General features: G+C 44.9%; 1 protein-coding gene across 2 annotated transcripts in view; it reads right to left on the bottom strand.

Moving 5' to 3' along the window:
* The window catches only part of Sec16b (SEC16 homolog B, endoplasmic reticulum export factor), a 34,390-nt gene extending 15,103 nt beyond the window's left edge, over positions 1 to 19,287 (bottom strand). For both annotated transcript variants that reach the window (XM_076831885.2, XM_076831884.2), the window contains exons 1-12: positions 19,019 to 19,287; positions 17,458 to 17,570; positions 16,529 to 16,652; positions 15,543 to 15,651; positions 14,217 to 14,361; positions 13,065 to 13,216; positions 12,627 to 12,688; positions 11,179 to 11,314; positions 10,483 to 10,707; positions 6,277 to 6,374; positions 4,366 to 4,447; positions 769 to 886 (exon numbers count right to left, since the gene is read on the bottom strand). In XM_076831885.2, coding sequence (XP_076688000.2) covers positions 769 to 886; positions 4,366 to 4,447; positions 6,277 to 6,374; positions 10,483 to 10,707; positions 11,179 to 11,314; positions 12,627 to 12,688; positions 13,065 to 13,216; positions 14,217 to 14,361; positions 15,543 to 15,651; positions 16,529 to 16,652; positions 17,458 to 17,570; positions 19,019 to 19,287 — 1,633 coding nt within the window. The remainder of the gene's footprint in view (positions 1 to 768; positions 887 to 4,365; positions 4,448 to 6,276; positions 6,375 to 10,482; positions 10,708 to 11,178; positions 11,315 to 12,626; positions 12,689 to 13,064; positions 13,217 to 14,216; positions 14,362 to 15,542; positions 15,652 to 16,528; positions 16,653 to 17,457; positions 17,571 to 19,018) is intronic.
* Positions 19,288 to 26,871: the final 7,584 nt, after the last annotated feature.

The following is a 26,871-nucleotide window of genomic DNA, read 5'->3' as shown; positions in this document are numbered from 1 at the left end:
ATGATGATGCGGGGTGAGTAGGGATGCCTACACCTGAGCAAAGAAGTGACCCTACGTAAGAAGCAATTCTTAAACCAGATGGAATGGAATTTGAGTCCGTCAAGTCCCTAGCAAGGTGCCTGGCTCAGGAAGGGCTCCACAAACATCAGTACCTCTTGTCCAGGGTGCTGAACAACCCCACCTCTTGGCAGCACCTGACGCGTGACTACTTCAGGTTTTACATAGCAGTGTTCACAGAGTTCCACACAGAACACCGGGGTTTCTAGATGTTCTGCCCCTTGAGCAAATTAAAGAACCACTCATCTGGAACATTCACTAGCCTCTAAGTGCTCGCAAGGCTGTGTTTAGACAGAGATGACAGAAGTAAAGACTTCAGAGTAAAAGACTAAAGGCTGCCATTATTATCGTGATTTTTAAAAGTAGTTCAGGCAAAAACAGAATTTCCTAACTGACTGAGCTGGGTCACTGAAGGACTAACAGCAGCAGGAACGTTGTCCCCTGTGCTTCTCCATGTACAGGGGAGTCACCAGGGGCAGAGAAGAGGCTGCAGAGAGGAGAGTCTGCAGCATCAGAACACCAAGTGTCGGGCTGGCCTGCTCTGGCTTGCCATGGAAATTCTGGGGAACAGAGATACAGGAAAGAACTGCAAAGCTCCTGAGCCTGGGACATAGACTGGCCTTCACAGAATCTCAGAATCTAGGGACAGGTATTTAAAGCAGGCCTGGAGATACCCTAGAGGAGCAGGGGGCAGCGCAGGCTTCCGCTTACCCAAGGTGTCCCCCATGGTGACAATAGCACGTTGGTGCAGCTCCGGATCCCCAACCTGATTTGACAGAATCACAGCCAAGTGGGGCCTCCAGTCCCCCCACTGCTTGTCCCCACAACACTGAAAAAGAGCAGAAGAATAATGAAGGCTTACAGAGTCATTTAGTGCTTCCCAAAATACAGGTTAACTCAAAAGGCTGCTGTCTGTCTTTTGGTTTGGAGGAATTCAGGGGACACTCAGGATACTGACTGCAGTGCTACCGTATGTTGATCTAGAGTTCTCATTAAAAATAAATAAAAAGACAAAACTGCTGGAAAGATAGACAGGCAGACAGACACATATAGACAATACATACATACACATGTGCCTAAGAATACCAGGAGATAAACAAAATGACATTAGTCATTCACTAATTTTTAAATTCTTCCCAGTGCTTTACGTTCACCCCAAATAGCAGAGACAAAACAAAACAAAACAGAAAAGAAAAACAAACTTTGATGTTTGTGTGGGAGAAGGAAGATCAAACATCTTTTTCTTGTGAGTAGAAGAGACTGCATTAGCCTGTCACAGATGTCAGGGGAACACTAGGCCACCTGATGTCTTGCCAGTGCTAATGTTTTCTGGTTTTACTAAGCCCCTTGACACACGTCATATATCTAACCTTTGCAACAATCCTGTGAGGTCGGATTCTTACTACCGCTTTAGGGATATGAATAGCCAGTCCACCCAGCCAGTACTCAATCCCCAGTCACTTCCCTCCCGCCGTGGGAGGCTAAAGACTCCACCAGGGGGCAGCAGAGAAGTGGAAACGTGGGGAAAACCAACAGAAATGGTGCTTTCCCTGTGAGCTAGCCCAAGGGCCACTCTCCTCCCAAATGAGGGAAAATTTCAGGGAAGAAACTGTCGATAAACAATATGATGGTCCTAGAAAGAACACAGGCCCTGGATTTGACTTGATTCCTGCCTCACACTAGCTGTGACCCTGAGCAAGACTGTTAATGTCTTTTAACCTTTGTTTCCTCATCTCTAAAATGGAGATCATAATTTCCACCTAACTGCATTATTGTTGAGAATAAAATAAGGTAATATCTATGTAAAGCATATAGCATAGTTGCTTCACTCTTGGTTCTTTTGTTGTTTGTACTGAGGATTGAACTAAGGAGGCGCTTTAACACTGAACTACATCACCAGCCCTTTTTTTAAAAAAAAAAAAAAAAACAGGATCTCACTAAGTTGCTGAGGCTGGCTTCAAATTTGCAATCTCCCTACCTCAGCTTTCTGAAGTGCTAAGATTACAGGTGTGCACCACTGTGCCACTTTGGTTTTTACTTTATAAATTCCATAATCGGTATTAATACACACACACACACACACACACACACACACACAGGTAAGCTCAGCAAAGAGGCCAGTCCAACTCCAGTTTGTTGCACAGATGAGTAGAGCAGATTGACAGTAATAACTAAGATTTGGACATCAAAACTATTCACAATTATTTAGGTGTTTGTAATTATCCCAAGGAATAAAAGATGCTTTTATCCAACTCTATGTTATACTTACTCCCTGCTTATTTGGGCAATGCAATATAATACATTGATGATGCAAAATCAAAATAATAATAGTAGTTCTCATTTACCACCCTGGCTCAGGTATTGAATCATATCCTACGCTAAGCATTTTCCTGCCAACAATTGTATGTGATAGGAATTATTATTGCCTAGAGTCAGGCCTCTTCTGCTGGATGTAAAGGAACCAGCAGAAAAGAAGAAAATCCCTTACTAAAAATAAGGGGGGTAGGAAGGGAGAAAATTGGAATTCATTCTTCTGTCTATTTCTGTATGGTTTGTAACACATCTCTGCCAAGCAGATCTATGGAGTAAAGGGGAGAAGAAGAAACATTATTAACTAATTTCAATGGGCCAGGCATGGTGGATGATAGGTTCACATATTCTCTCTTCTTCATTTTTCATAATAAGCCTATTGGTTAGGTAACAAAATCACCACAAGGGTGAAAAACTGAGGCTCTGTGGGATTGTGTAATCAGACCAGGCTTGCACAGAGGTAACAGCAAAGTCAAGGTTAAACCTGTGATGAAACCTCATCTGCATGTTCCATTACCATGCCATTGCCTAAGCCACTCATCCCATGTCATGAGTGGTGCCAAGAAACTTCCACACTCCCAGAGCAAACCCTGCACCCACCCATCACCTCTCATTCCTCAGTTTTCTCACCCATGAGGAGGGAAAAGTAGCTAACTCTATTGCTGCAGCGAGACCCAGAAGACCCTAAGCTGATTCTACCATGTTCTGTAACAGTGCTCTTGTGGAGATGTGATTGCATTGCAGGGCACAGGCCATTCAGCTGAATTGAGAGGCACACTGCTCCAAAACAGCCCATCGGTTTAACAACCTGGTCATGGAAGTCATTGGGTCTCTTTTATTTTCTTAGAATTATCCACAGCAATAAGGACAAAAAAGTAAAAGTGTGTTGTCCATTTTCCTTAAAACTGTTGTCAGGAAAAAAACTCCAAGCTTCAAAATACAAGAAAAGGCGCCAAAATTAATGGAGATTGAATGTAGGTGCACCAGAAAGAAGCAGAGGGAAATCATGAAACAGTTGCTTCTATGAAGCAAGAGCATAAAGCTGAGTTACAAGCGCTCAGGAGAGAAATAGTGGGCAACGGGAGGAGACCTGCAGAGCTCAGGAAAGAACTGGAGGGAAACATCAAAGAAATAAAGACAAAGATGGAAAGACACAAGAGCAAGAGACACTGGTGAAAACACAGCAGGCAGAAATAGGAAAGAAGGGACGGAGGGTGGGTGGGAGAGAAGTGTTTTAATTAAAGAGAAAATTATATACATTTATATACACATATATATCATGTATTTATATAGCTTATACATTTGAGATGTATATACATGGAATTCCTGAAAACAAAACCATAGTAATGGAATGAGACAAATATAGATGAATAAACTTCAAGGAAATTCCCGGACTCTAATTTATGAATGGACATATTTAAAGGGTGTGCTAGGCCCCAGGGTGGAAGAAAACTGACCTAGACAGTCAACACTAGGATACATCCTAGTAGTTACTGGGCTTCAAAGCTAAGGATACTTTGGGGCAAAAAAAATCAAGTCTATTATCATGGGAAAACTCGCAGGTAGGCCTCAGACTTCTCAGCCATATTCTGCTCCAAGAGAAGCGAAGTGCAGCGTGTCGGATCTGAGGAGTGGTGCCCAGGGGGAGAGCATGCCCAGGGTAGAGAAGCACAGCCCAGCGTGAGAGCCTGGGCTTCACTGCAAAGCAGGCAGCCGTAACATGGTGGGAAGGGCAAGGTCTTTAGGGTCAGACAGGCCGGGGCCAAGAGTGACCCCACCATCTCTGTGACCCTGAGCCAGGTACACCTTTGCACCTCAGTTTCTACATCCACAAAACAGAGATAACTCCTACCTCCATGCATTAAATGAAATAATATGCACCAAAGGGCTTAGCACAGGGCCAGGAGCATGACGAATAACTAACAGACCGTCATTGGTCCCGTCTCATCTAGAAAGCCTTCGCTGCATCCCCGATGATGCTAAGGTGAGTAAAGGTACCGTGGCTGCTTGTGGAATCCTCCCCGACATGAGCTGGAAGAGGGTCTGCAGAGGGTCGTTGAGCGCCAGTGTGTTGGTGAAGCTGCAGGAGAGAAAGGTCAGTTGGGGGACCAGGCCCAGAAGTCTTGGCCCATGGCCACATGCAAGGCCTCTCCCTGGGTTTCAGCAGCTTCTTTTGGAGTGTGAGCATCTCTTCTCTGCTGGGCCTTTCCATCCTCCTTTTGGGGGTGACCGAAACATCTTCATTGCCACCCACACACCCCCCATAGACTTCCTGGGTAGGGATGCTTTCTGCACTTCGACCCTAGCCCTCTAACTCTTGAGTGACCACTGCTATGGGCCTTCTTCTGTCAACAATATAACCCACCCTCGCCTCAAGGGCCCCCAGAGAGCCCCAGAGTTACCTGGGAAGCTCTTCCCTTCTCGTGGGCTCCTCCTCCCGGCCACCCTCCTCCACACCAAGCCCACGGCTCCCTGACATTTTTCTGGCTCACCCCAAGCCTGGGTCTGTAGGGCTTTTACTCACAAGCACTAAATAGCCATTTTCAATAACCAAAGAGGCGTGGAACAGGGACCAGAAATGATCCTGCTCATGACAATCCATGGGATCTGCTTAACAAGGATATAATGAGCTCTACAGCTGATCTGAGATTTAAGCATACTCCGGTAAGATATTTTTCACAATTCACTTGGCCCCATCAAAAATCAATGGCCCAAGGAAAAATAAAATCTGTAGCAGAGATATATGCCACAATGTGGGGTTGTGGGATGTTCATTTTCAAAACCCAGAGGAGAACTGTCCCTGCGAACACCATCTTCTCCCCACAGCACCCTTGCCGCAGGAGCGCGGAGCACGCTTCATAATTACCCCAGCGCTCCTCGACATCACAGGGCTCAGCAGTATGACCTGTCCCCCAGGGAGACTGAGGCCGTGGTGAAGAACGGCTCCCGGCTGGAGTGGCAGCCACAAGGAACACAGACTGAACTTAAAGTGGAGGGGTCCGTCCTCTCGTCCAACCTGGCCCAACAGGATTTGTGGCCAATTCAAGCACAAACCAGGTTGGAGGCAGCTTCACAGCCTCAGCAAACATTAGAAGGTAAACACTAGAAGTGCCACCCTCTTCTCACCAAGCCTGCTCCTTACAGACCCTCTGACCCCCCCACCCCTGCCACCCCAATGCCAGCTGGAGCCTGCAGGACCTATTCAGAAAGCCACCCCCACGCCACCACCTCCTCCTGATACTGACCCTCCTTTGCTGTTTCGTCACCCTCGTTCCAGAAGGCTGGCCGTGCACCTTTCCCTCAATCCCTCTCCCGTTCTGGTGTGGTTGTCCTTCCTGGTGCCCCTGGCCCCTGGGTGGGTCTCCGTTGCTGGTGTGACTTCTGACTAAGCACCTCCGCAGTCTCGACAGCACCACTGCTGCAGGTGCTTGTGGATCTGACTCCCAGTCCCATGGGATCTGTTCCTACCACGACTCATGGTCCTGCTGCCCTAATATCCTAGCCTACCTCTGGACACCCACATCCCCACTCAACACTTACCTGCATCAAAACCCTTGGTCCTGTGGTTTTCTCAATTAAGCTTAAGTCATATCTGTTCCCTCCCTAATGGAACTATCTAGAATAGCCCCTCTCAGAGAAGACTACAGCAATGTAGAAACTACTTAATTTTTGGAAACTCAAAAATATTACTAAAATGTTTCATTCCACTCAACAGATAGAAAGAGTGTCTCTCTGTGTCTGGGTTCTAAGATTCTGGAGAAAAGACGTGCTCAGAGAAAGAAAAACTGGAAGCTGCTTGGAGCATGGTCCCTCCCAGTGCCTTTGGCACTTCTCCCCACCCCCATCCCCACCCAGCCCTGGAGGGGAGGCCTCTCTGTGCCATTGGCCTCCTTTGTAAGCTGGACTCACCCACTCATGACCCAGTTGTAGGTCCGGGGGTCCATCTTGCTGGAGAGGAACAAAGCATGACCCCACAAGTGGTTCTTCATGGCCCACTCCAAGGCCTCCTGAAAACCAAAACGTCACATTCAGCAGTGCCTCGGCCACAGAAATAACACATTCCCACGGTGGGCACTGCTGCACCCTGAACAGTAGAGGCTGGGCCTCCAGAGAGACTCTTGGACCTCACTATGAATGTGAAGAAGGAAGCGGGGAGGGAGGGGAGGGGGGGCTCTAATCAGCTTAGTATTTTCTCTAGATTGTCCACTTCTCCAACCACTCATTATGCCATTTCCTTGACTTCCTTCAAACATGGTCACCAGGTAGCCATATTTTATTAGCAAGTTACAAAATACTTGTAAGAACCTATGTAACAAAGATGTTACATAGATGTTACTTTGTCACCCAAAAACAAAGTCTCAAAATGCAAATAGCATAACAGTATTCAGTTCCAGTCTGTTGAAGAACAGTGCCCTTTTCAACAGCTCAAGGTCCATGTTCTCCTTCCTCGGTGAAGAGCTGGACTATATTTCCCACCTCTCTGGGGCCCGGGAGCAGCTGAGTCTACACCATGTAAAGGAAATGGAAGTGTTTTGGACCATAAAACCACCCACACCCGATCCTCCACGCCATCTGGATGCTCGAATGCAGAGGACTCCCTGGTTGAGGAGAGAAAAGCTTCCTGCATCCTGAGTCCAACTACAGGGAGAGGGGCTGCCCCACTGGTCCATCTACCCGTCCAGGGCTCTCAATGAACCAGAATAAGCTGCTGTAAGTTTAAGCCAGTAAACATAGAAGTTAACCTACCTTCTAATGCTAAAAGCAATTGCTTGTTAACTGTCAAATGACTTCTTAGGCCAAAATAATACACAGACACATGTCTACTAACCTTTACATTCAGTTTTCCAGAAATATTTAGTAAGGAACTACCTTATATAGGAGGTTTTAAACTGGTATTAGTAACTTCCTACTGCCACAAGATGTGGTTTGGGGACAGGAATTCACTAATGAGGTAATTCTATCTCCAAGTAACAAGTTCTTTAATCGGCTCAACATTCCTCCATGATATCTTCTTGGGGAAGGAGGAGAGCAAATTTAGCCACAATTAGGGAAACCAGCCTCTCATCCAGGGCACGTGAAAAATGACATTAAAGGTCACAGTGGTCTGTGTATATATTGATAATTTTGTAACCTTTTTTTTTTTTTTTTTGTAAGGAAAGGAGTTACTAATGCTTGACTGTAGAATTACAGATGATTCAAAAATCTGCCTGTCCAAAAATATAATTTAAGAACAAGTGAAAAGCCAGGCATGGTGGTGCACACCTGTAATCCCAGCAGCTCCAGAGGCTAAGGCAGGAGGATCACGAGTTCAAAGCCAGCCTCAACAACTTAAAGAGGTCCTAAGCAACTCATCAAGACCCTGTCTCTAAACAAAATATAAAAAGGACTGAGGATGAGGTTCATTGGTTAATTGTCCCTGGATTCAATCCCCAGTACCCAAAAAAAAGAACTAGTGAAGAAACTGAGAACTTATGTCAAGGACACAAGTCTCACCCAATGCCAGAAATAAGACCCAGGCAAATATGAACAAAGGTTCTAAAGATGTTCTCCCTCCCAGCGCCTCATCCATCACTCACACTCCATGGGTACCGCATCTCCCCCTCGCTTCCTCTCAGGTCCAGGTGTGAGGGAGGTTAGAAGCCCAGGTTCAGGCCCCCACTGCCTAGAGCTCAGCTCTCACTCTACCACTTACTAACATTTCTAATCCAAAAATACATAAAGCAAGGAGGGAAGCTAATGTAGTGTTTCTATGGCAATAAAGAAGACAATGCATGTAGGATGTTAAGCAAGTGCCTGGAAGGCAGAAAATATTTTTTAAATCTGCTTTTGTTATTATAGTTGTTATGTTCGATGTTTATCTTTCTTAAAGGAAGAGTTCATATTTCATTTATCTCTGTATGCCCCACTGGGTTCAACACCTTAGAAGTAGTAGCCACTAATAAATGTTTATTGAATAAATGAACCACTGGGGAAACTCTGACTCCCTAATCCATAGGAAATAGACAGGGAATGGCTGCGACTTGATCCCACTGATTTTTACTGGGCATCATTGTCAAGCACTCACTTATACATACACCAAAATCCCAAGAGGTTAAATATTTAAATGTGAAAATGAAGTTACCAAAGTACTCCAACCTCATTTTTAGGAATTAATTTTGAAATAGGAAAAGGCTTCTGAAATATGATCCCTCAAAAGTGATTTGGGACACACAGTCCAAAAACAAGGAAGAACTCCAACACATCAACTTGTGGTGATAAAAGACTGAAAGATGTGGAAAACCCTTGACCAGAAAATGCACAGATTAAAAGATAATCAACTACATTCCTAATAACAGAAATGCAAATTAATAGTAAATGGTATTTCTTCACCTCTCTGATTGGCACAGATCAAAAATCTGCAAACACTTTTGGCTGGTGACCTGGGGGGAATGTGGGGAGACACATACTCTCATACATTGCTGAGGGGGAAAACTGATTCACAGCTCTAATGAGATTTTTCAATACCTATCAAAATTATAAACCATTTACCCTTTGACCCAAGGCTTCCACTTCTGGAAATTTATCTTACATGTATTTTCTCACATTAGGCAAAATAACAATTCATTTTAGCATTGTTTGTAATAGCAAAAGAAAGCATCTTAATGTCAATCTATAGGAGCTTAGCTGAATTAATTATAAAATCCATAGAAAACGATGCAGCCATAAAAAATAATGAGGCAGTTATAATCTAGAAGGTGATATATGTGCTATGAGAAAGAGAGCATGATAAAGGGGTAAGAGATAGCAAATACACCAAAGGCCAAATCCAGTGCACTGCGTGTTCAGCATGGCCCAGCGCACAGCCTACAAGTTCAAAGAGTTTTTATCTTGTTTAATTATTTGAAAAAAATCAAAACAAAAATAATATTTCATTACACATGAAAATTATATATGATTCAAATTGCTATGTCCATAGATAAAGTTTGAAATGCAGCCACTCGTTCATTTATGCATTGTCTGCGGCTGCTTTCATGCTCCAAGGGCTAAACTGAATACTGCAGCAAGACCTGAGGGCAGACAAAGCCAAAAGTATATACTGCCTATCCCTTTATGGAAAAGGTTTACCAACTCCAAAGCTTGTTTTCTAAATATTTAGAAAGGAAAGTACAGGCCTGATCCACAGTATGCTATAAGAAAAAAGAGAGAGAGAGAGAGAGAGAGAGGGGAATAATTATATATGCAAAAAATATGTTTGGATGTTTCAGGGGAGAAATTGGGTGACTGGAGGCGGGAGGGGCATCATTCCTCCCTTACATTCCTTATTGTTTTATTTCACTAAATTGATTTTCATCACAGATTCAAACATTTGAACTTATATAACTTTTATAAAGCACAAACAGAGTTTCAAAATTAGACATCTCCCTCCATCTGCTAAATTACAGCATTCAATATTGGTAGGCAGAAGTGTTACTTGTAAAAGACGGTTCTAAAACTAATTTGGTGTGTATACGAAGACCCTCCTGGAAGGCCATACTCTTGAACCCAGTGATCCCACTTCTAGGAATCTGTCCTAAAAAATAAACTAAGGATCAGCAGTGACATGTCATAAATGTTCAAATGGCATACTTTATAAGATGACACAATTGTAAATAGCCTATATATTCAAAAAATAGTTGAGTGATTAAACAAAGTAAGACTTTATTTCATAATGCTATTGGCAAGTGGTAGAAAACTTGCCTGAGCCCCTGAGCTTCGTCTCCAGCACCACAAAAATAAATAAAATGGTGCTGTCAGTTTAATGCCATGTGGTATTTCACCATATAATCTTAAACGGAAAAAGAGAAACAATTGTGTATGTAATTTGATTTCATTTTAATATATACATGGGAAAATGCTGGAAGTAAATGTATCTAGATGCTAACAGGTATTATCTTTAATAACAAGACCACACTCCCATCGTAGGTGTTAATGGTTAAAACCTATACTGGTGTTTTTATTTTCTTTGCCGTGTCTTTCTGAACTTCTCACTGGCTCTAAAATCAGTGTATGCCACTTTTATGTAATTGGAGGCAGGGTGTTGGAGGCGGGGACAGTGGTCACCCTTCTACAGCACGCCTGGGAGAAGGGCAGACTTGCCTTCTTCCTCCCATAGTACAGCAGCTTGGTGAATTTCTCCACGATCTGCGCAGGTGTCTCCACCGTGGGGGGGACCTCCCCGGTGAGCAGGTTGCGGGGCCCGGAGTTCACCGGCCAGGCCTCGTCGGTCAGGTTGATGAGGTTGGCCACGGGGGGCTGCTTCTTGTACTTCTCCAGCCTACAGTTTTGCATCAGCAGCTCAGCTATGTCAGACCCCACCATGGACTGCAAGGCAAAGAGGGTCATCCTGGGGGAGAAGCCCCTTGGTCCTCAAGCAGGCAGCCCAAGCTGCAGAAGGCAGGCTCCAGGCACTTGCCCCCTGCACAAGGTACTTCACCACTCATGCACACACAGGCGGTCCCTCCTCGGATTACTGAATTTCAAACGTCAACTTCATTATCATGGATATTTTCTGGCTGTCAGGAGCCATGAAGCTTACTGGAGCCAGTCCTGATTTCACAGGTGTTTAATCGGGCTGGCGCAGTAACCCCACAAGAGCACTGCGTTTCCCATCCAGGGCAGGAGAGCATGGGAGGGAAAGTCTGCATTAGCAACCTGGTGCTGACACATGAGCAGTGTTTCCCAGAGGTGACGCGTTGCTTCTCATAATCACACCATACAGCAAACCTTATCTCTCCCACGGCCTGAAACTCCACCCCGGCCTGCACCTGTCCGAGCATCCAAGCCATGACTTACCCCATTCTGGCGACAGAGGAGAACTAACAGTTGCCACAGTAGAGCTGAGTCTCTGCTTCCTGGGGTCTCAGACTTGAGCCTCTGAGCTGCTTTCTGCTGGCAAAATGTCATGATATCGACCTTGTGAACATCTTCCCTGTGAGAGATTTCAGGAAGCAAAGAGTGAGCAGGCAGACTTCTCCCCTACTCAGGATGATCCTTGCTCTGCCTGTAGTATGCGGGCACTGGCAAGGTGAGGTTGGGATAGAAGGCTGACAACCCAGGGTGGGGTAATAGTCTGTAGCCACAGGATGGTCATTTCCTTGTAGAACAGGAAGGGACTTCAGAGACTCTCTTTTACACCCCTTCCATTTTACAGATGAGGAAACTGAGGCCCAGAGGCCTCAGTGAAGTGACAAAATACCAGCTAAGAGCACAGAATTTCAAGTCAGACGGTTCTGAGTCTAAATCTGGTCTGTCACTCTCAGTTTAGACAAGTTTCTGATCTCTTCTAAACCTGTTTTCCCCCCTCCCTAAAATAAGGATAATAAAAGTAAATGCATGCATACAAAAAGAAACAAGCAGATTCTGTGGCATATACTAAATTCTCGATAAACGGTTATTATTATTTGCTCCATATTATCCAACAAATTGAAGCCAAGTTGGGACTGATACCTAATGTTTAATAGTCAACTCAGTTCTCTACTCTCATCTGTAGACCTGTGTGTAAGACATAGAGACAGCACTCATTTCACTTGAAGGATCTGTCAGGTATAATAAGGGGATTTTCTTGGGCAGGGTAGCTTCAGGACAAGAACACATTTGAATAGTAGCAATGCTATTTAAAGAGCTTATACTGCATAATCTCCCTTGAGTCTCACAGTCACCACCTGAATTGGCAGAGTGAGTATAACATCATTTCTCAGAGGAAAAAGTAATATGCAGAGAGGGTTAATTGGCCTGCCCACCATGGTACCCTTACTTAGTAGGATGCTTGAACCCAGGTCCTCTGACACCCAGCCAGGTCTTTCTGCACAACAAATGTACCCTGAATATTTATCAGCAACATGACTGGCGACTTTAAGGCAGTTCCAATTCAGGCCTGCAGAGGGCAGACCTGCACACTGTCCAGTAACTGGAACCCTGACAACATTCTCTCAGAAGTCACTTTCGGTAGTTTTTCCCTTGTGATCCACTTGAGGGTGACTTCCCAGTGCTCCACTTTTCTACTAACATCTATAAAGTATACAGAATGCTAAAACATCCTACCACAGAACCTCTACAAAATGGAACTGATTGTTAAATTGTGAAGCTATTTTTTTCTGTCTGTCCTTCAACTATCCAGTGGCTTATCAAAATGACACAGGTCACATATGGTTATATCTAGTAGAGAGACATTTTCTTCCAAGGACACCAAAACAAAGCCCCAAAATGCAAAAGTCCTTACTCAGTCTCTTAAAGTAATTTACCGGATCAGGGGTCCTGAGAAACTTCTCATTTCCTCTTGGTCTTCAGAATCATTAAGAATAACCTGGAACAGAAAGTCAGATTTGGTCTTCGAGACTTCCACCAAGTGCCCCTGTTGGTCAAGTTTAGTGTCAGACCCCAGGGCTGTGGTCCATGGAGGTGGCTTAGGGCCTTGGGGAGGAAACAGAAGAATAAGCGTGTTCTTCTTGTTAAGATGAGCCCTAGCACCTAAGGGGAAACCTAAGTCTAGCATCACTTCTTCCAGAGAAGAGCCCAGCTATTCCTGTGCCTCCTGTTCCAGGGGCCACATGGCCCAGTTCCCCACAAGCGTACCCCCCTTGGAGATGCCCAGGCTCATGCAAAGGGAAGAGGGCAAGTACACGGAGAGCAGTTTGGGGGTGCAGCGTGCCAGCGTACCAGAGACACGGGATCCTGCTTACCTCCATGCTGTGTAGCTCCACAAGGGCCGTCTGCCCATCAGGGGGAGAGCTGGGACACACACACACCAGCTGACCTCCTGGACCAAAACTCACAGACACATGAGGGACGTAGAACTTCACGGGTGTGTTGGAACCTGCTGCTGAGACATCCCCTGACCGAGAGAACACAGATGGACCCTGTTAGCACTTCTTTCACAGCTTTTCTTTAATTTGGAAATATGCCCCAAACATATTCTGTCCAAATTTCACTTGGGACCAAGCTCAGATTCTGGGTGGGCTACGTAATTGGAAGAAGCCCATACTCCCTGCACCAGTCCAAGTTAAGCCTCTGAGAATATGTCAGAATAGAATGTAAGAATGTGTTGATTTGGTCCAAATGATAATGCAGCCCAACCCAGATTCTCAGCCAGGGTGAGAGGCCAGGAGCCTGTGGCTTCTATGCCCAGGGCAAGACTCCTACAATCAACAAAGCAATTATGCTTTGTGTCCTGCTTTTGCTTTACCCGATTCTCTCTGTTCCTCACTTCTTTTTTTTAATCCCTGTAGAAAATTACCTCTTTATTACTTCATAAAACAGACAGATTAGAATATTGCAATTTTATATTAATAATCTGTAGACTTTTATCTAATGTGCATTCATGTAGAGATTATTAAAAACTTAAAACATAACTGATTAATAGGCATTTGATTACTCTTTTGATTTATTTCATTAAAATTTCTATTTCTATTCTAATCATTTTTAAACTTGAGAAAACTGATTGAATCTTGGTTTTTCTGAATGTATTTTTAAGATACATCTTCATAATAGCCTGTAAACATTGCATATATATGTTTTATTTTTAAATGTTTTTGCATTTAAAAAGCTTGTGTATTTTTTTTTAATTTTTATTTATTTATTTATTTACATGAGCTCTCTTCCGTTCTTCACTTCTTCATCTATTACTTGAAAGCACTCCTGAGCGCCTTCTGCCCATGGCTAGGAGCAGTGTTCCCTTCTAACGGCCAGCCAGGATGCAATTTCCATTTCAATAGAAAAGGTGGGAAGAGAAGCCCATGCAGCAGACAAGGATTCATTTCTGGAAACACGGGCTAGGCGCGGCTTTCCAAGAGGCTGGCACCCACCTTTCCAACAGTGCTCCATCGAGTACCCACCTGCCTGACCTGCACTCCAAACTGCTGACGCCCTAGGATCATACTGCTCAGGGGCATCCGCCATGTACTGACTGAGCTCATAGCTGCTGGAGCTGAGACCAGACTCGTGCTGCTGGACAAGGTTGGACTTGCTGGTCAGTGATGGCTGAAAGTCAAGAACCAGGAGACACGTGGGAAGGAGTTTCAGGGAGCTGGGCTTCCCGAGTGTTCCTTCAAAGAAGCAAAATTCAAACTTTCCCAGAAATACAGAGAACGCAGATATGTTGAAAGGAGAAGGGAGTATACCATCAACAGGTGTTTGCTAAAGGGTGCATTATGGCCCTGGGGTCAGGGGGGCCCTGAAGTCAAGCCTCAGTTTTGATCCTAGTGCCCTGCTGCTGTGACCTCAGACAAGTGACTTTGGCCCTCTAAGATCAATAGCGTCATGTATGATAGAGATAAATGTACCTGCCCTGTATACTTCAACTACTTACTCACATATTTATTTATCTGCTGTTTAATGAACTCCTACTATGCTCCAAGTGCAAGAGGATACAGGTGTACAAGAAATTCATGGAACTACATTCTGAGCAAATATGAGTGAAACAATGGATTCAGAAGCTCTTTGTATGCTGTCGTGTGCTATATACATGTGAGTGGCTGCAGTTATTGTGTTATTAGGGTCAGTCACAAAAACATATACCGTGCCCTGTTAAGCACTAAGTGTGCAGAGAAGCTATTCTCAGGACTCACACAAACTTAGTCAGGAAGACAAAATTAATACAAGACCATCAAATCGTAAGAGCTCATCTCTATAGTATCTGTGCATCTTTTCCACAAATCTAAAATTATTCCAAAATAAAAAGGGTTATTAAAAAAAAAAATTAAGAGCTCCATTTTGTGGCCCAGGAAGTATGCTTTTAAGATTTTAGAGGAAAGAGATGAAAGTGTCAGGAAAGATTTCAAGCCCCGCTTTTCAAACCTGAGTTAAAAGATTCTAGCAACTTCCCATTTCTTGGGTAAACCAAATTGCTAGTGCCCTGAGGTCTCCAATACTGAACACCCAGTGTCAGCCTCTTTCCTTCCCAGCACCTCAGAGTGACTCGGATGCTTCCAGTGTGACAAAAAATACAAAGGGGCCAGATCAGGGTCTCAGACGCGTTAGAGTGAAGCAGGAAGGCAGGCAGAGGAGGTGGCGTGAGTAGGGCCTGCCATGGGGAGAGGAACAAGCCCTGCACGTGTCTGGCTGTTGGAGCCCCCACCCCTAAGGGCCCGGCCTGCCACTGCTGACAGGGTCATCTGTGATGCATGGCCATGGGCCTCCAGCCCCACGTCACTTCGAGTTACCTTATTCTTACAGACACCAGTTAACCGACTCTCCAAAAAGAGCTCCCCAGGCCGCTCCTGTCTGGAGCTGGAAGCAGGGCTGTCTTTATAAGGGCTCCGGCTGAGAGATCTGCAGTGAAATGACAGCAGGGCTGAGATGGGTCCTGGACAGGCCGGCCAGGCCGAGGGGCCTCTTCTGGGGGTGTCCTGAATCTACGTGTGGCAGTGGCAGGTCAGCCTGGGTGCCACAGAGAAAAGCACTTTCCTCCCGTGCCCCACCTCAAGTGCACTAGTACCAGGAAAACAGGAATGCTCGGTTCCACGCACAGCGGCAGGAAGTGGTCTGAGACCCAACAGAGGAGGGTTGGCCTCCAGCCTGCAGTCCTGGAAGGCCTGGAGCAGAGCACTTGGGTTGCTGAATTCCAGGGCTCAGGGCCCCAGGACAGAGGCCTGGGTTAAAGTCTCTTTCCTGCTCTGTTTCATGCCAGAGGAGTATCCCACTCTCAAGGTCCAGGAGTGGGCAGAGAAGCAGCTCTGCACCCCAGGCAGGACCCAGTCATCAGAACTTCTGCTGGGCATGATGGCACACGCCTATAATCCCAGAGACTCGGGAGGCCAAGCAGGAGAATCACCAGTTCAAAGCCAGCCTCAGCAATTTAGCAAGGCCCTAAGCAACTCAGTGAGACCCTGTGTCAAAATAAAAAATAAAAATGTGCCAGGATTGTGGCTCCAGGGTCAAGTGCCCTGGGTTCAATCCCCAGTACCCCGCCCCCCAAAAAAAACAGTCTCTTCTCCCCAGGGCTTCCAGAGGTAGAGGATAACCACCAGAACCAGATGCCATAGACACCAAAATTCTATGTATAATTTATAACGCTCTAATAAAAATAACTAAATAAATAAAAATAAAATGTACTCTATGATATTCTGAAAAAGAAAAGAAAAAGGTGGATCTAATGTAGACTGAGCATGACCCAGTCCTGTGGGGTGGCCTCTCCCTTCACACTTACTGAAACTGGGTCTCACTGTTCATCCCAAATGAACTGTTCTGGTTTTCGCGATGGCGATCCCCACTGAGGTACTTCTGATCTCCGTAGTCTTCATGCCAGATGTAAGGAGTCCCTTGCCTTGGCACTGCTCCCTCAGAGAAAACAGAATGAAGACAGGTCACTGGCTATTTCTGAAAGTTCTCTTCCAAAGATGCTATGGAGCTGTCCAGCTGAGGTACTAGGGCACAGTAGGCATAAAAATGGATTAGTTCTGGGGACGTAGCTCAGTGGTAGAGCACTTGCCTAGCATGAACAACACCACGGGTTTGGTTTCAAACATCATCAAAAAAATTTTTTTCTGGCCAAATTGAGTTAAATTTCAAATTTAAAAAAAAAAAAAAAAAGCCCCAAGATACCTCTCTGAACCAGTTAGCATGGCTGCACACATGCACATGTGTGTGTGTTTCCAACGTTGAAACAGATTGCGTTTGGCGAGGGGGTCAGAAACTGCCATTGGCACCCACCCTATACCTGTGAGTATAGGGTATAAAACCCCCATGGGTACATGTCCACCACCCTCAGGGTGAAGCAGTGGTCAGACTCATTACAGCCCAGCCCAGCACACACCAAATGTCCTTAAGAACTGATTTCACTTTTACTTGATCAGTAATCATAACCTTGGCTATAAGAAGGAGTAGGAGGAAAAAAATGTAGATGAAGTAAAAACTATCCTCCGTATAAGTAACCCAGAGACAGTTTCAATACCATCGTCACTTGAAAAGAGAAGTTCCCTGCTCTCTTCTGCTCAGGAGATCCAGGGACAGGGTCTCTGTTGTGGTCTCACCTGCCCAAGGTGAGGCTCTGAACGTGGTACCAATGGCTTCCGTCCTGCCTGTCAAGCCAGGTGCACCATCCCCAGTCCCCAAAGGCTTGTGGAGAGTACTCCATACCTCTTTCTTCCTGAAGCTGCTGCGGGTGGCCACGGTAGTAATAACTTCCATAGGCATATTCTTCCCTCATAGTTGGAGAGTGATATCTCCGATAGGGATCCTCGAAGCCTGGCCTAAAACATTACAAGGAAGTCCAGTCATCTGAGGATGCATGCAGTCGAGAAACCCACAAAGGACTAGGCAAACTAAATGACTTTAGAGGACAGAGAGGCCACCCCAATCCAGAACCTGCCTGAAAGCTACAGTTCATTCTGGACCCTCTAAACACATCCAGAATCAGAGCAGGAGGAGGCCCTTGTTATAAGGCAAGGTTGGGATTTTTGTAGTAAGATAGAAAACTATTTTTTTTATTTAAAAATCTTTGTTTAACTATTTTTATTTAGAACTCTTTTATTTTTATGGTAAAACTCTTACTCCCCAAATACATCCATTCTGTAGCTGTTATCTTAAAAAGTTCTTCTCTGATACTATCTTAGAATAAGATAATAAGAACCTACTATTGGGAGTTGGGGCTATAGCTCAGCGGTACAACGCTTGCCTAGCACGTGTGAGGCCCTGGGCTCCATCCTCAACCCCACATACAAATGAATAAATAGAATAAAGGTATTTTTAAAAGATTTAAAGAAAAGAACCTAGTATTGTAATTTCTGTGCATATTTCAGATAGAAATGAGATTTTAAAAGTCAGACCAATCTTAAATCTGATTATTTTTATTGTCTCTGTTCTTAACATACCTCCCTTTGGGAATCCAATAACCCAAAAAGACAGGGAAAAGAAACATCATATCAATTAATTTATCAGTTAATAATGCTTTAGTATTTATAATAGTTGTCATAATTTCAACCCGAATTTCAACCTATTAAGGTGAATAAATATCCTAACTGGAAAAGGCAAAGTAGAACATTCCAGAACATTGATGGCTTCCAACGTTCCATGAACTATTTGGTACAATGTCATCGATTAGAACTGGAGGGAGCAGGAGTTCCAGACTCTCCGTCCTGGGATCACCTCTCCGCAGCCCCTTCCTCCTGAACTTAGGGCTGGAAAGTCCAGATCTGGCTTTTCTAAGAAGCTGATTTTTCCCACAGCTCTCATTCATTCACCACTGCTTTTGTGTGCCAGTCACACTCCAGCCGTGTTCTCAGCACTAGGACTCTTCTTGGGGCTGGAGATGTCAGACTAACCCCAGGTTAGAACTGTCCAAAGACTGTGAAGCCTTCCTATGGCTCCTAAGGAAAGCTCTTCCAGAGTGTCCATGTTGCTTTCTGGGATCCCAGAGCAAGACAGTCCCGTCTCCTGCCTGAATTCCCACCTGTACCCCTCTTCTGATGGCACTGTGATAGCTGTTCGTTTTAAAAGCTCCACTTGGGGACACAGAGGAGGGAAATACTATCCTCCATCACCAAAAACCACCTTGAAAGAGGACAGGTTTTAGCTAAGGCAATATAGTACGTGGGAAAAGAAAAAGAGAGAGAAATAAAAGAGAAAGGAAGAAGGAAAAGAACAAACTGTCCATCCACATGTAGGAAAGTTGGGTCCATTCCAAACCCTGAAGCCATACCTGGAGTACCCCTGGCTGGGGTAGGCCCCGTCATAGTAGTCCACCCCAGACCTGGGTGCATGAGGGGGCTGCAGGTGGTCTGCCCGGGGGTCCTGCAGTGGCTGTGGGCTCCCACGGATGTCTTGCCATTGGTGGAACCCCTCTCCATTGTGCCGAGGGTGAGGAACAGGCCGATGAGGTCCACTTTGAAGCCCTCGGCCGGGGTCCTTTGGAGGTGCCATGGGCCTCCCCCGTGGCTGAGATGGCCGCAGGGGAACCCAAGGTTCCATCCCTGACCCTCTGGATTTCTCTTGGGTTTGAGTCAGCTGTACAGTTGTTTTATTTCCCTGCACACTAAACAAAAAGGGGGAAAAATACTTGTCTTAAGCCTATATCTAAACATGGTGGTTGATTAGGTTTTATGAAAAGAGCAACTAGAGTCCTCAAACCTTGTCTGAAACAAACCATATGGGCACGGATATAGAGAGATCTGAAGAAAAAAAATCTCAAGCAGATACACAAATAAATAACAGGCTAGACAATTATATTGATATTGCTTACAAAATTAAAAAGTACATATGGAACGGCAGATGTGGGAGGCAAGAGAGACAGATAACAGTAATAGATGCAACTAGGAATGCTATCAAGGAATCCCAATTAGTGTTTCTTCATTTATCCCATCAGCAAATATTTATACAACACTCAGGATGGACCTGCTGAGGCATCATAGAAACGAGTCAGCCTTGGAGGGAGCAAGATCCAAGTTCAAATACGGACTGCCACCTACTAGCTGGTTAGTTTTTTTTAAGCCTCAATTTCCTACCCATAAAATGGAGAACACAGTAACCAGTCTGCAGAGGGGTTCCTGTTAGAAACACAGATAGGGCCTGGAAATCACCCAACACACTGCCTGGCAGATCATGATTATTGATAAAGAGCTGTGTTGCCAGAGGTAGAGACAAGGGTCATCTGATTAACCAAAACGATTTTCTAAACAAAAAGAAGTTTAAAGTGACCTCTCCAAGAGACTCCTTTTCTGAATCCTGAATTAACCCTGTAGAAGAATGAGACCTTATACTATGGCCATTCTGTTCTTATATTACAACCATTCTTCTCAGGTCTCAGAGTTCTTCCTAGCTAGAGACTTTTAGAAACTAGAAGACTCCTTTGAATCAAACTCATTTTTCCCCCTTATATCCTCAAAAATGGGATGTAGCTCCAGGGGATGATGACCTTCCAAATTCTTCTGCCCCTATCCCAGAGGGGCATGCGCTCAGCCCTCACTCCTGCTCAGGGCGCCTCCTGGGTCACCAGCATACATAAGCCAGGTAGTTCCCACCTGTCTCGTCCCATGGGAACTGTCTTAGGTTGCAAGAGTCTGATCACATCTGTTCACTTTCTCCCACTGCTGAAGCTCCCAGTCTCATCTAAAAATTCATATCAGAACAAAAGGTCAAAAGAGTCCCTGTCGAAACCAAGATGTCACTCTGCTGGAACACCACCGAGCCAGGGTCCAGAGCTATGAGCCAAGAGCTGTGAGATAACAGAGTGTACAAGAAGCACAGGGCCCGGGGGTACATGCCACCTCAAGGTCCGTCACAGCTCGGGGAACCTGTCTTCCTCTCCGTGTCAGCTCATTTCCTTGAAACAGCCAAGTGCTATGAGAGCCTTGGCCAGCAGATCCCAGAAGAGGCCAGAGGCATGGGTCATCACCGTCGGGACACAAGTAAGTGGGACAAGAAGAAAGCTGCTTTCACCTTGTCCCCAGATGTTTTCACCAGGCAGCCTGTCCCCAAACTGCAAAGGCACAATTCCCAGTCTCTCCTCTGACATCACATCATCTTGTTGCCAAGAGACACCAGCTCCGGTAAGTCAGAGCGGGGTTGTGATCAAGGATATCAAATTCAAATGCCTAAGATTCTCAAAGTGAAGGAATTCTACCTGTGATGACAAATCACACTCTCATATTCATATAAATGACCCTCCCTAGACCCCCTCCGAGCCATGGTGCCCTCCCTAAGCTGACATCCCAGCAAGCACAACCAGAAGGGGAAGAAGGGGGCTGGTTCCCACACACCTGCTCAGCCGGCTTCCCACCTTCCTCCAGCACCGCTCCGGGACCTGCCCAGATGGGCCTCCTCTGCTCCTGTAGCTTGTCAAAGTCCAGGTGCCACATCCACCAGACTTACCTGGCCCTCGAATCTATAGCTAGTTAGTCACCTTTGCAACTGCCCAGCCTCCTGGGAGCTGATTCACGGGGACAAAGTTCAGCCCAGCCACCTTGGCCGGGAGGGTCCTGATATTTGTTCAGAATCTTGCCAGAGACTGGTGCTTCTGTTTGCCTGGCTATGGACTGAGCCAGGTTCACTCACATGAGAGGGCACCGAAACCCCTACAGCAAAGAGAGACACCAGGAAGCGGAAACCCAGAGAGCCCTGGGGCAGCCTGGCTGTGCCAGAGCGCACCACCTCTGGGGTGTGGACTGTGCCTCTGCCATTGGCTTACTCAACCTCTCTGAGTCTCAGTTTTTTTTTTCTCTAAAACAGGAACGACAATATTTATCATATGAGGGCTATCATGAGGATTAAATGATAGTGACGAAGCATATGAGTATTTTTTTAAAGAGATGAGCTATTTTTACTGGTTGAGATTGGGTGGGGGTACTCATAGGTGGGGAGTAAATACCTGGATTGCCTGGTATGTGTTTTTCTCATTCATGTTTCTCTCCATTTGGTTCTGGTTGTATAGCCCAGCACTGGAAGGCAATTTTCAAGACCCCGAACTGAACTGAAAGCATTGAGAAGTCTCCTATTACAACAAGAAAATAACTCCTCACGTTGGAAAAAATACAACTCTTCAGCATTAAGGTAAACATGAACTCATGTCTACTTTTGAATGCATATTTTTAAATTCACAATTTGCTCTATAAAAGCCCATTTGTTTATTCAACAAACTCTTAACTGGCTTCCAGAATTTGACACACATAAATATGAAAGACGCTGTCCTTGCCTTCAAAAAGCATGGAGGAAAATTAGCCTCTCACATAGTTACTTGTCTAGGAAAAACCACCACCATTGGGTCTCACTGTCAGAGAAGTGAGGTATCTAAGCCTTAGGATCTTCCCTCAACCTGCCGGTATCCTAGGACCCAGCAACTGTGAGTAATGGTTTCTTACCTCGCTGCTGGGCCATGAAGTTTGGTTCCCCAATGGCTACACCGCTGTTCTTAATCCCTCTGGGAAGAGGTACTACAAAAGACACAAAGCACTGACAGCAGGAATCAGAACATGGTTGATTATGACATAGTATGATTATGACCACTTTATCAAATTATGTGTGCATTAATATCTCAGTGACAGTCATAAAATTCTGATGCAACTCTTTTGGCTTCTAACATGGTGTCAGACTGGCCCTATAACACCAGCTGCATTACTGGAAATATGAACTTCAGAAAGGACCTCAGGGATTATTTTTAATAGTTTCACTTTTTTGATGATAAAACCAAGATCCACAGAATTGAAGTGATTTACCCAAGATCACAAAGCTAAATAGAAATGCGGTATGGATTCTCGGGGTATGTCCCAGCTGTCTTGCACAGAGCTTACAAAAGCTGATTATGAAATACTCAGGAATTGGGCTGGGGCTATAGCTCAGTGGCAGAGCATTTGCCTGGCACATGTGAGGCACTGGGTTTGATCCTTAACACTACAAAAAAAAATAAACTAAAGGCATTCTGTCCATATATAATTACAAAAAAAAAAAAAAGAAGAAAGAAAAAAGAAATACTCAGGAATTGTGTGAGCTAGTTGTTAAACCAAGGGTAATATAAAACCTACCATGTTGGAAATATTCACATTATAGAAACTGGCAAATTCCACAAAGCAAGGCAGTTTGTTTCTCAGAGAGCCAGTTTACCAGTATACTGAGTTCATCCCCAAACTCTTAGTACCTAATTCAGCGTCCTTCAGTTACAGAATTATCCTCTGTTGCTACCCTTTACTGCACATTTCTGGTTTAAACATCTAGCCCACTTATTCCAAATGCTCCTTTTGTGACATCCCAAAGCATCTCTAATTATCTCAGGAGTTATTATGAAACTCTTCAAACACTCAACAACCAAAATTAATTTTAATTAGCTTTAATTATGTTACAAAGACATATGGCATACAACAGTTATATGGGTCACAGAATGAAGTAGACTGTGATGGGATCTCGCCACTCCAAAAGTTTGGGATTTATCAGTCCCTGCCTTCCCCAGCCCCCTAGATCTACAGTTTACTAAGTCTTTCAACCTGAAAGCTCCAATCTTCCTGGATTCTCAACCAAATTTACCCATCTTGACAGCACATTAGGAGCTACATCCCCAGCAGCCACTCTGAGCTCTGGTTGCAGTGCCCTTGTGGGATCCTATGGGCTCCCTTGTGTCCATACAGCTACAGCCTTCACACTATTCCTGTCCTAGTGTCCTTCCCTTGTACCTGATCCCTGCTGTGCATCTCGACTTCCCACCAGATTGGAGCCCAGAAAGCTTGCTAATTTATGTGAATTCCCATTTCCATAAATTCCTGTCCTCCTTTCCAAATGCTAGGCCGCTGTCTAGGATCTTGTTTCAAAGAGGAGTAACTACCTGCTAAAGACTGAATCTTTCCTCCCCAAATCCCTAAGTTGAAACCTCATCTCCCATTGGTATTAGGAGGTGAGCAGTCATGAGTGGAGCCCTTAGAGTGGGATTAGTGTCCTTATAAAGAAACTCAAGAGAGCGTGGCTCCTTTCTGCTCTGAGGAGACAGCCATCTGCAGAACAAGAAGCAGACCCTCTACAGACACTGGATCCACCAGCACCTTGATTTTTTATTTCTAGCCTCCAGAACATGAGAAACAAATTCCTGTTGTTCAAGGCACCAATTCCATGCTATTCTTCTATAGCAGTCTGAACTAAGACACTAGCCTAGTTTGACACCTAGGAAAATAGCATCACTACTAATGATGCTGCAGATCTCTCCAAGCAGATCAGTGCTGAAGGATGTGGAAACCCATCGGCCAGGCTTCCATGAACCCTTGAGCACTCTGACTTAACGATTGATTGCTCTCACAAAGGACAGCTCAGCAGATGAGACTCTGTCCCAGGTGTGAGCCTATTCCTTTATTGAAATTAAACATTTAGAAAACAATTTGAGAAGCTCTGTATCAACATGTTAGCAGTAGTTATCTTCTTTGGGGTAACAGGATTTTGGATGATTTTATTTTCCTCTTCTTATTTGTCCATATTTGATAACTTTTTCCAGTAAATGCATATTACTTTAAAAGACAAAATCAACTAACATTACTTTTTAATCAACAATATATCCAAATATATTGTCACAACAGTAACTATTAGGCACCCAAGTAACTAAAGCAGGGCAGTGACTTCCCCAAAACACCCAAGATGGATTAATTATGTTCAGTCTCATATTCCGCATAGAGTCCGAATCATTCATTCACAAAGCAAGGGTTTAATCTACCTACTCTATGCCCAGCGCTACGACATGCAGTGGGAATGCAAAGACAAATAACGTGTGATCCTTCCTCAAAAGAACCTCTCAACCCAGAGGAGCAACAGAAACTGAAATAGGCAATTATTTTTCTAGTTGATTCATCACCGATTTTTCTAATGAGAGGAAGCCCAATACTAGAAAGAGGAAGGTCTGCTATGCGAGGCGATTTGACAGAGCTAGCAAGACAGATGAATGCCAACTAGAGCAGATGCAGGAATCCATGGGAATTGGGGGAGAAGGGACACACACACACACACACACACACACACACACACACACACACGTACATACATACAGAGAGATGTACAGAGGAGAAAATATGCTCTATAGACTACGATCATCATGAATTGATACTTGACGGTAGAAGATGGTAGAAGTCCCACGTTTAGAGACTGTGCCTTTTTTTGGATAGTATTCTTGGGAGAGCCAGTTTGGTGGGGGAGACGATAAAGTCAGTTTGGGACATGCTGCATGTGAGAGGCCTGTGGGACACAGAGGTAAGTGTGGCCAGTAAGAGGTGGGTTCTAATGGTCTAGAGACCCAGAGAAGAGAGATGTGGTGGCAGAAGCCACAAAGGTGGACAGCCTTGCCAAGAAACGATTAGAAGATGGGTCTGAAGGAGGAACCCTGAAGAAGAGCATCGACACTCACACAGCAAGAGGAGCCCAGGAAAGACAAGGAGGTGCCAGACCAACAGGCAGGAAACCAGCAGAGGACAGTGTCCCAGAAGTCAAAGGAGTGTGGCTTCAAAAACAGGAGAGTGGTTAAAAATGTCCCAAGTGAGTTGTTGAGAAAGGCAACAAGTAAAAGCAGGCGTCCCTGCATCACAGATTTGACAGTGAGGGACTTTGGTGGTTTTAACCTGAACAATGTCAGTGGAACTGTGGTCGAGGGAGGGAGGGTGAGAGCCTCATAATCATTTACATAGCAAGTAGCAAGTGCAGAAAAGCAGACAGCAAGAAGTGTAAACCACTCTTTTTAGAAGCTTAGATGTGAAGAAAAGGGTTAGGGCCACCATGAGGAGCTCAGGTTGGAAGAATTGTTTAGGGAGAACAAAACTAAATCCCTCGCTGCTTTGTATGGAAGATTGGAAACACATAAATGAAACAGCCATTGAAGGGACGACTCAGAAGAGACAGGACACGCAGAATCCAGGGAAAACTAAACCATGCTAAGAGGAGGGCACCTGTTCCTCTGAGAAAGGGAAAAAAGGTAAAGGCAGGCACGGGCGGAGGCGAGTTTACACCCAGGGATTGGAAACAGCTGTCTGTGGATCAGAATGCCAAGGTCTTCCGGCTATCTCAGGAGTTAGGTTAGGGATTAATTTTTTTTTTTTTTTTTTTTTTTGGTACCAGGGATTAAACCCAAGGGTGCTTAACCCCCGAGGCATCCCCAGCCCTTTTTGTGTTTTTTTATTTTGAGACAAAGTCTCACCAAGTTGCTCAGTTCCTTACCAAATTGCTTAGGTGGCTTTGAACTTGTAATTTTCCTGCCTCAGCCTTCTGAGCCTCTGGAAGTACAGGTGTGCGCCACACGCCCAGCTTGGTTAGGGTCTTGAGAGGCACCATGAATGTTTAGAATGGCCAGTATGAAAAATGTGCATGTTTCAACTAGGAATACATGAGACTCAAATGACACAGAAGCGGACATAAGTTCTCTGCATATCTCATTACACTGAGATCCCTGGCTATAATAAAGAGATGGAGTCCAATAGGACAGTAAAAATTAAATTTAAAAAAAATTAAGTCACAAAAATAATTTTTAAAAGTGGGACTAGTTAGGCACTGTGGCGCATGCCTATAATCCCAGCAGCTTGGGAGACTGAAGCAGGAGGATCGCAAGTTCAAAACCAGCCTCGGGGGCTGGGTATGTGGCTCGAGCAGTAGCGCACTAGCCTGGCATACGTGCGGCCCGGGTTCGATCCTCAGCACCACATACAAACAAAGATGTTGTGTCCGCCAAAAACTAAAAAATAAATATTAAAAATTTCTCTCTTTCTCTCTCTCTTAAAAAAAAAAAAAAAAAAAAAAAAAGTCTCAGCAACTGCGCAAGGCACTGAGCAACTCAGTGAGACCCTGTCTCTAAATAAAATACAAAATAGGGCAGGGGATGTGGCTCAGTGGCCAAGTGCCCCTGAGTTCAATCCCGGTACCAAAATAAATAAAGAAAATTGAGACTGACGGGCACTTCCCACACCTGCATTTCCAGTCACCCTTGATGTGCGGTGGCTGCTCTGAGGAGCAAGCATCTCATATCTCTACTCAGGAATGAGTCAAGGGATGAAGGTTGAGTGCACAGCAACCTGGTGCCTGCAACAAAGTCACCCCGGAGCCAGACTCAGA

The sequence above is a fragment of the Callospermophilus lateralis genome, chromosome 13 (genome assembly GCF_048772815.1).
Source record: "Callospermophilus lateralis isolate mCalLat2 chromosome 13, mCalLat2.hap1, whole genome shotgun sequence".
NCBI classification, from domain to species: domain Eukaryota; kingdom Metazoa; phylum Chordata; class Mammalia; order Rodentia; family Sciuridae; genus Callospermophilus; species Callospermophilus lateralis.
This window is presented reverse-complemented; position numbering and strand designations above follow the sequence as displayed.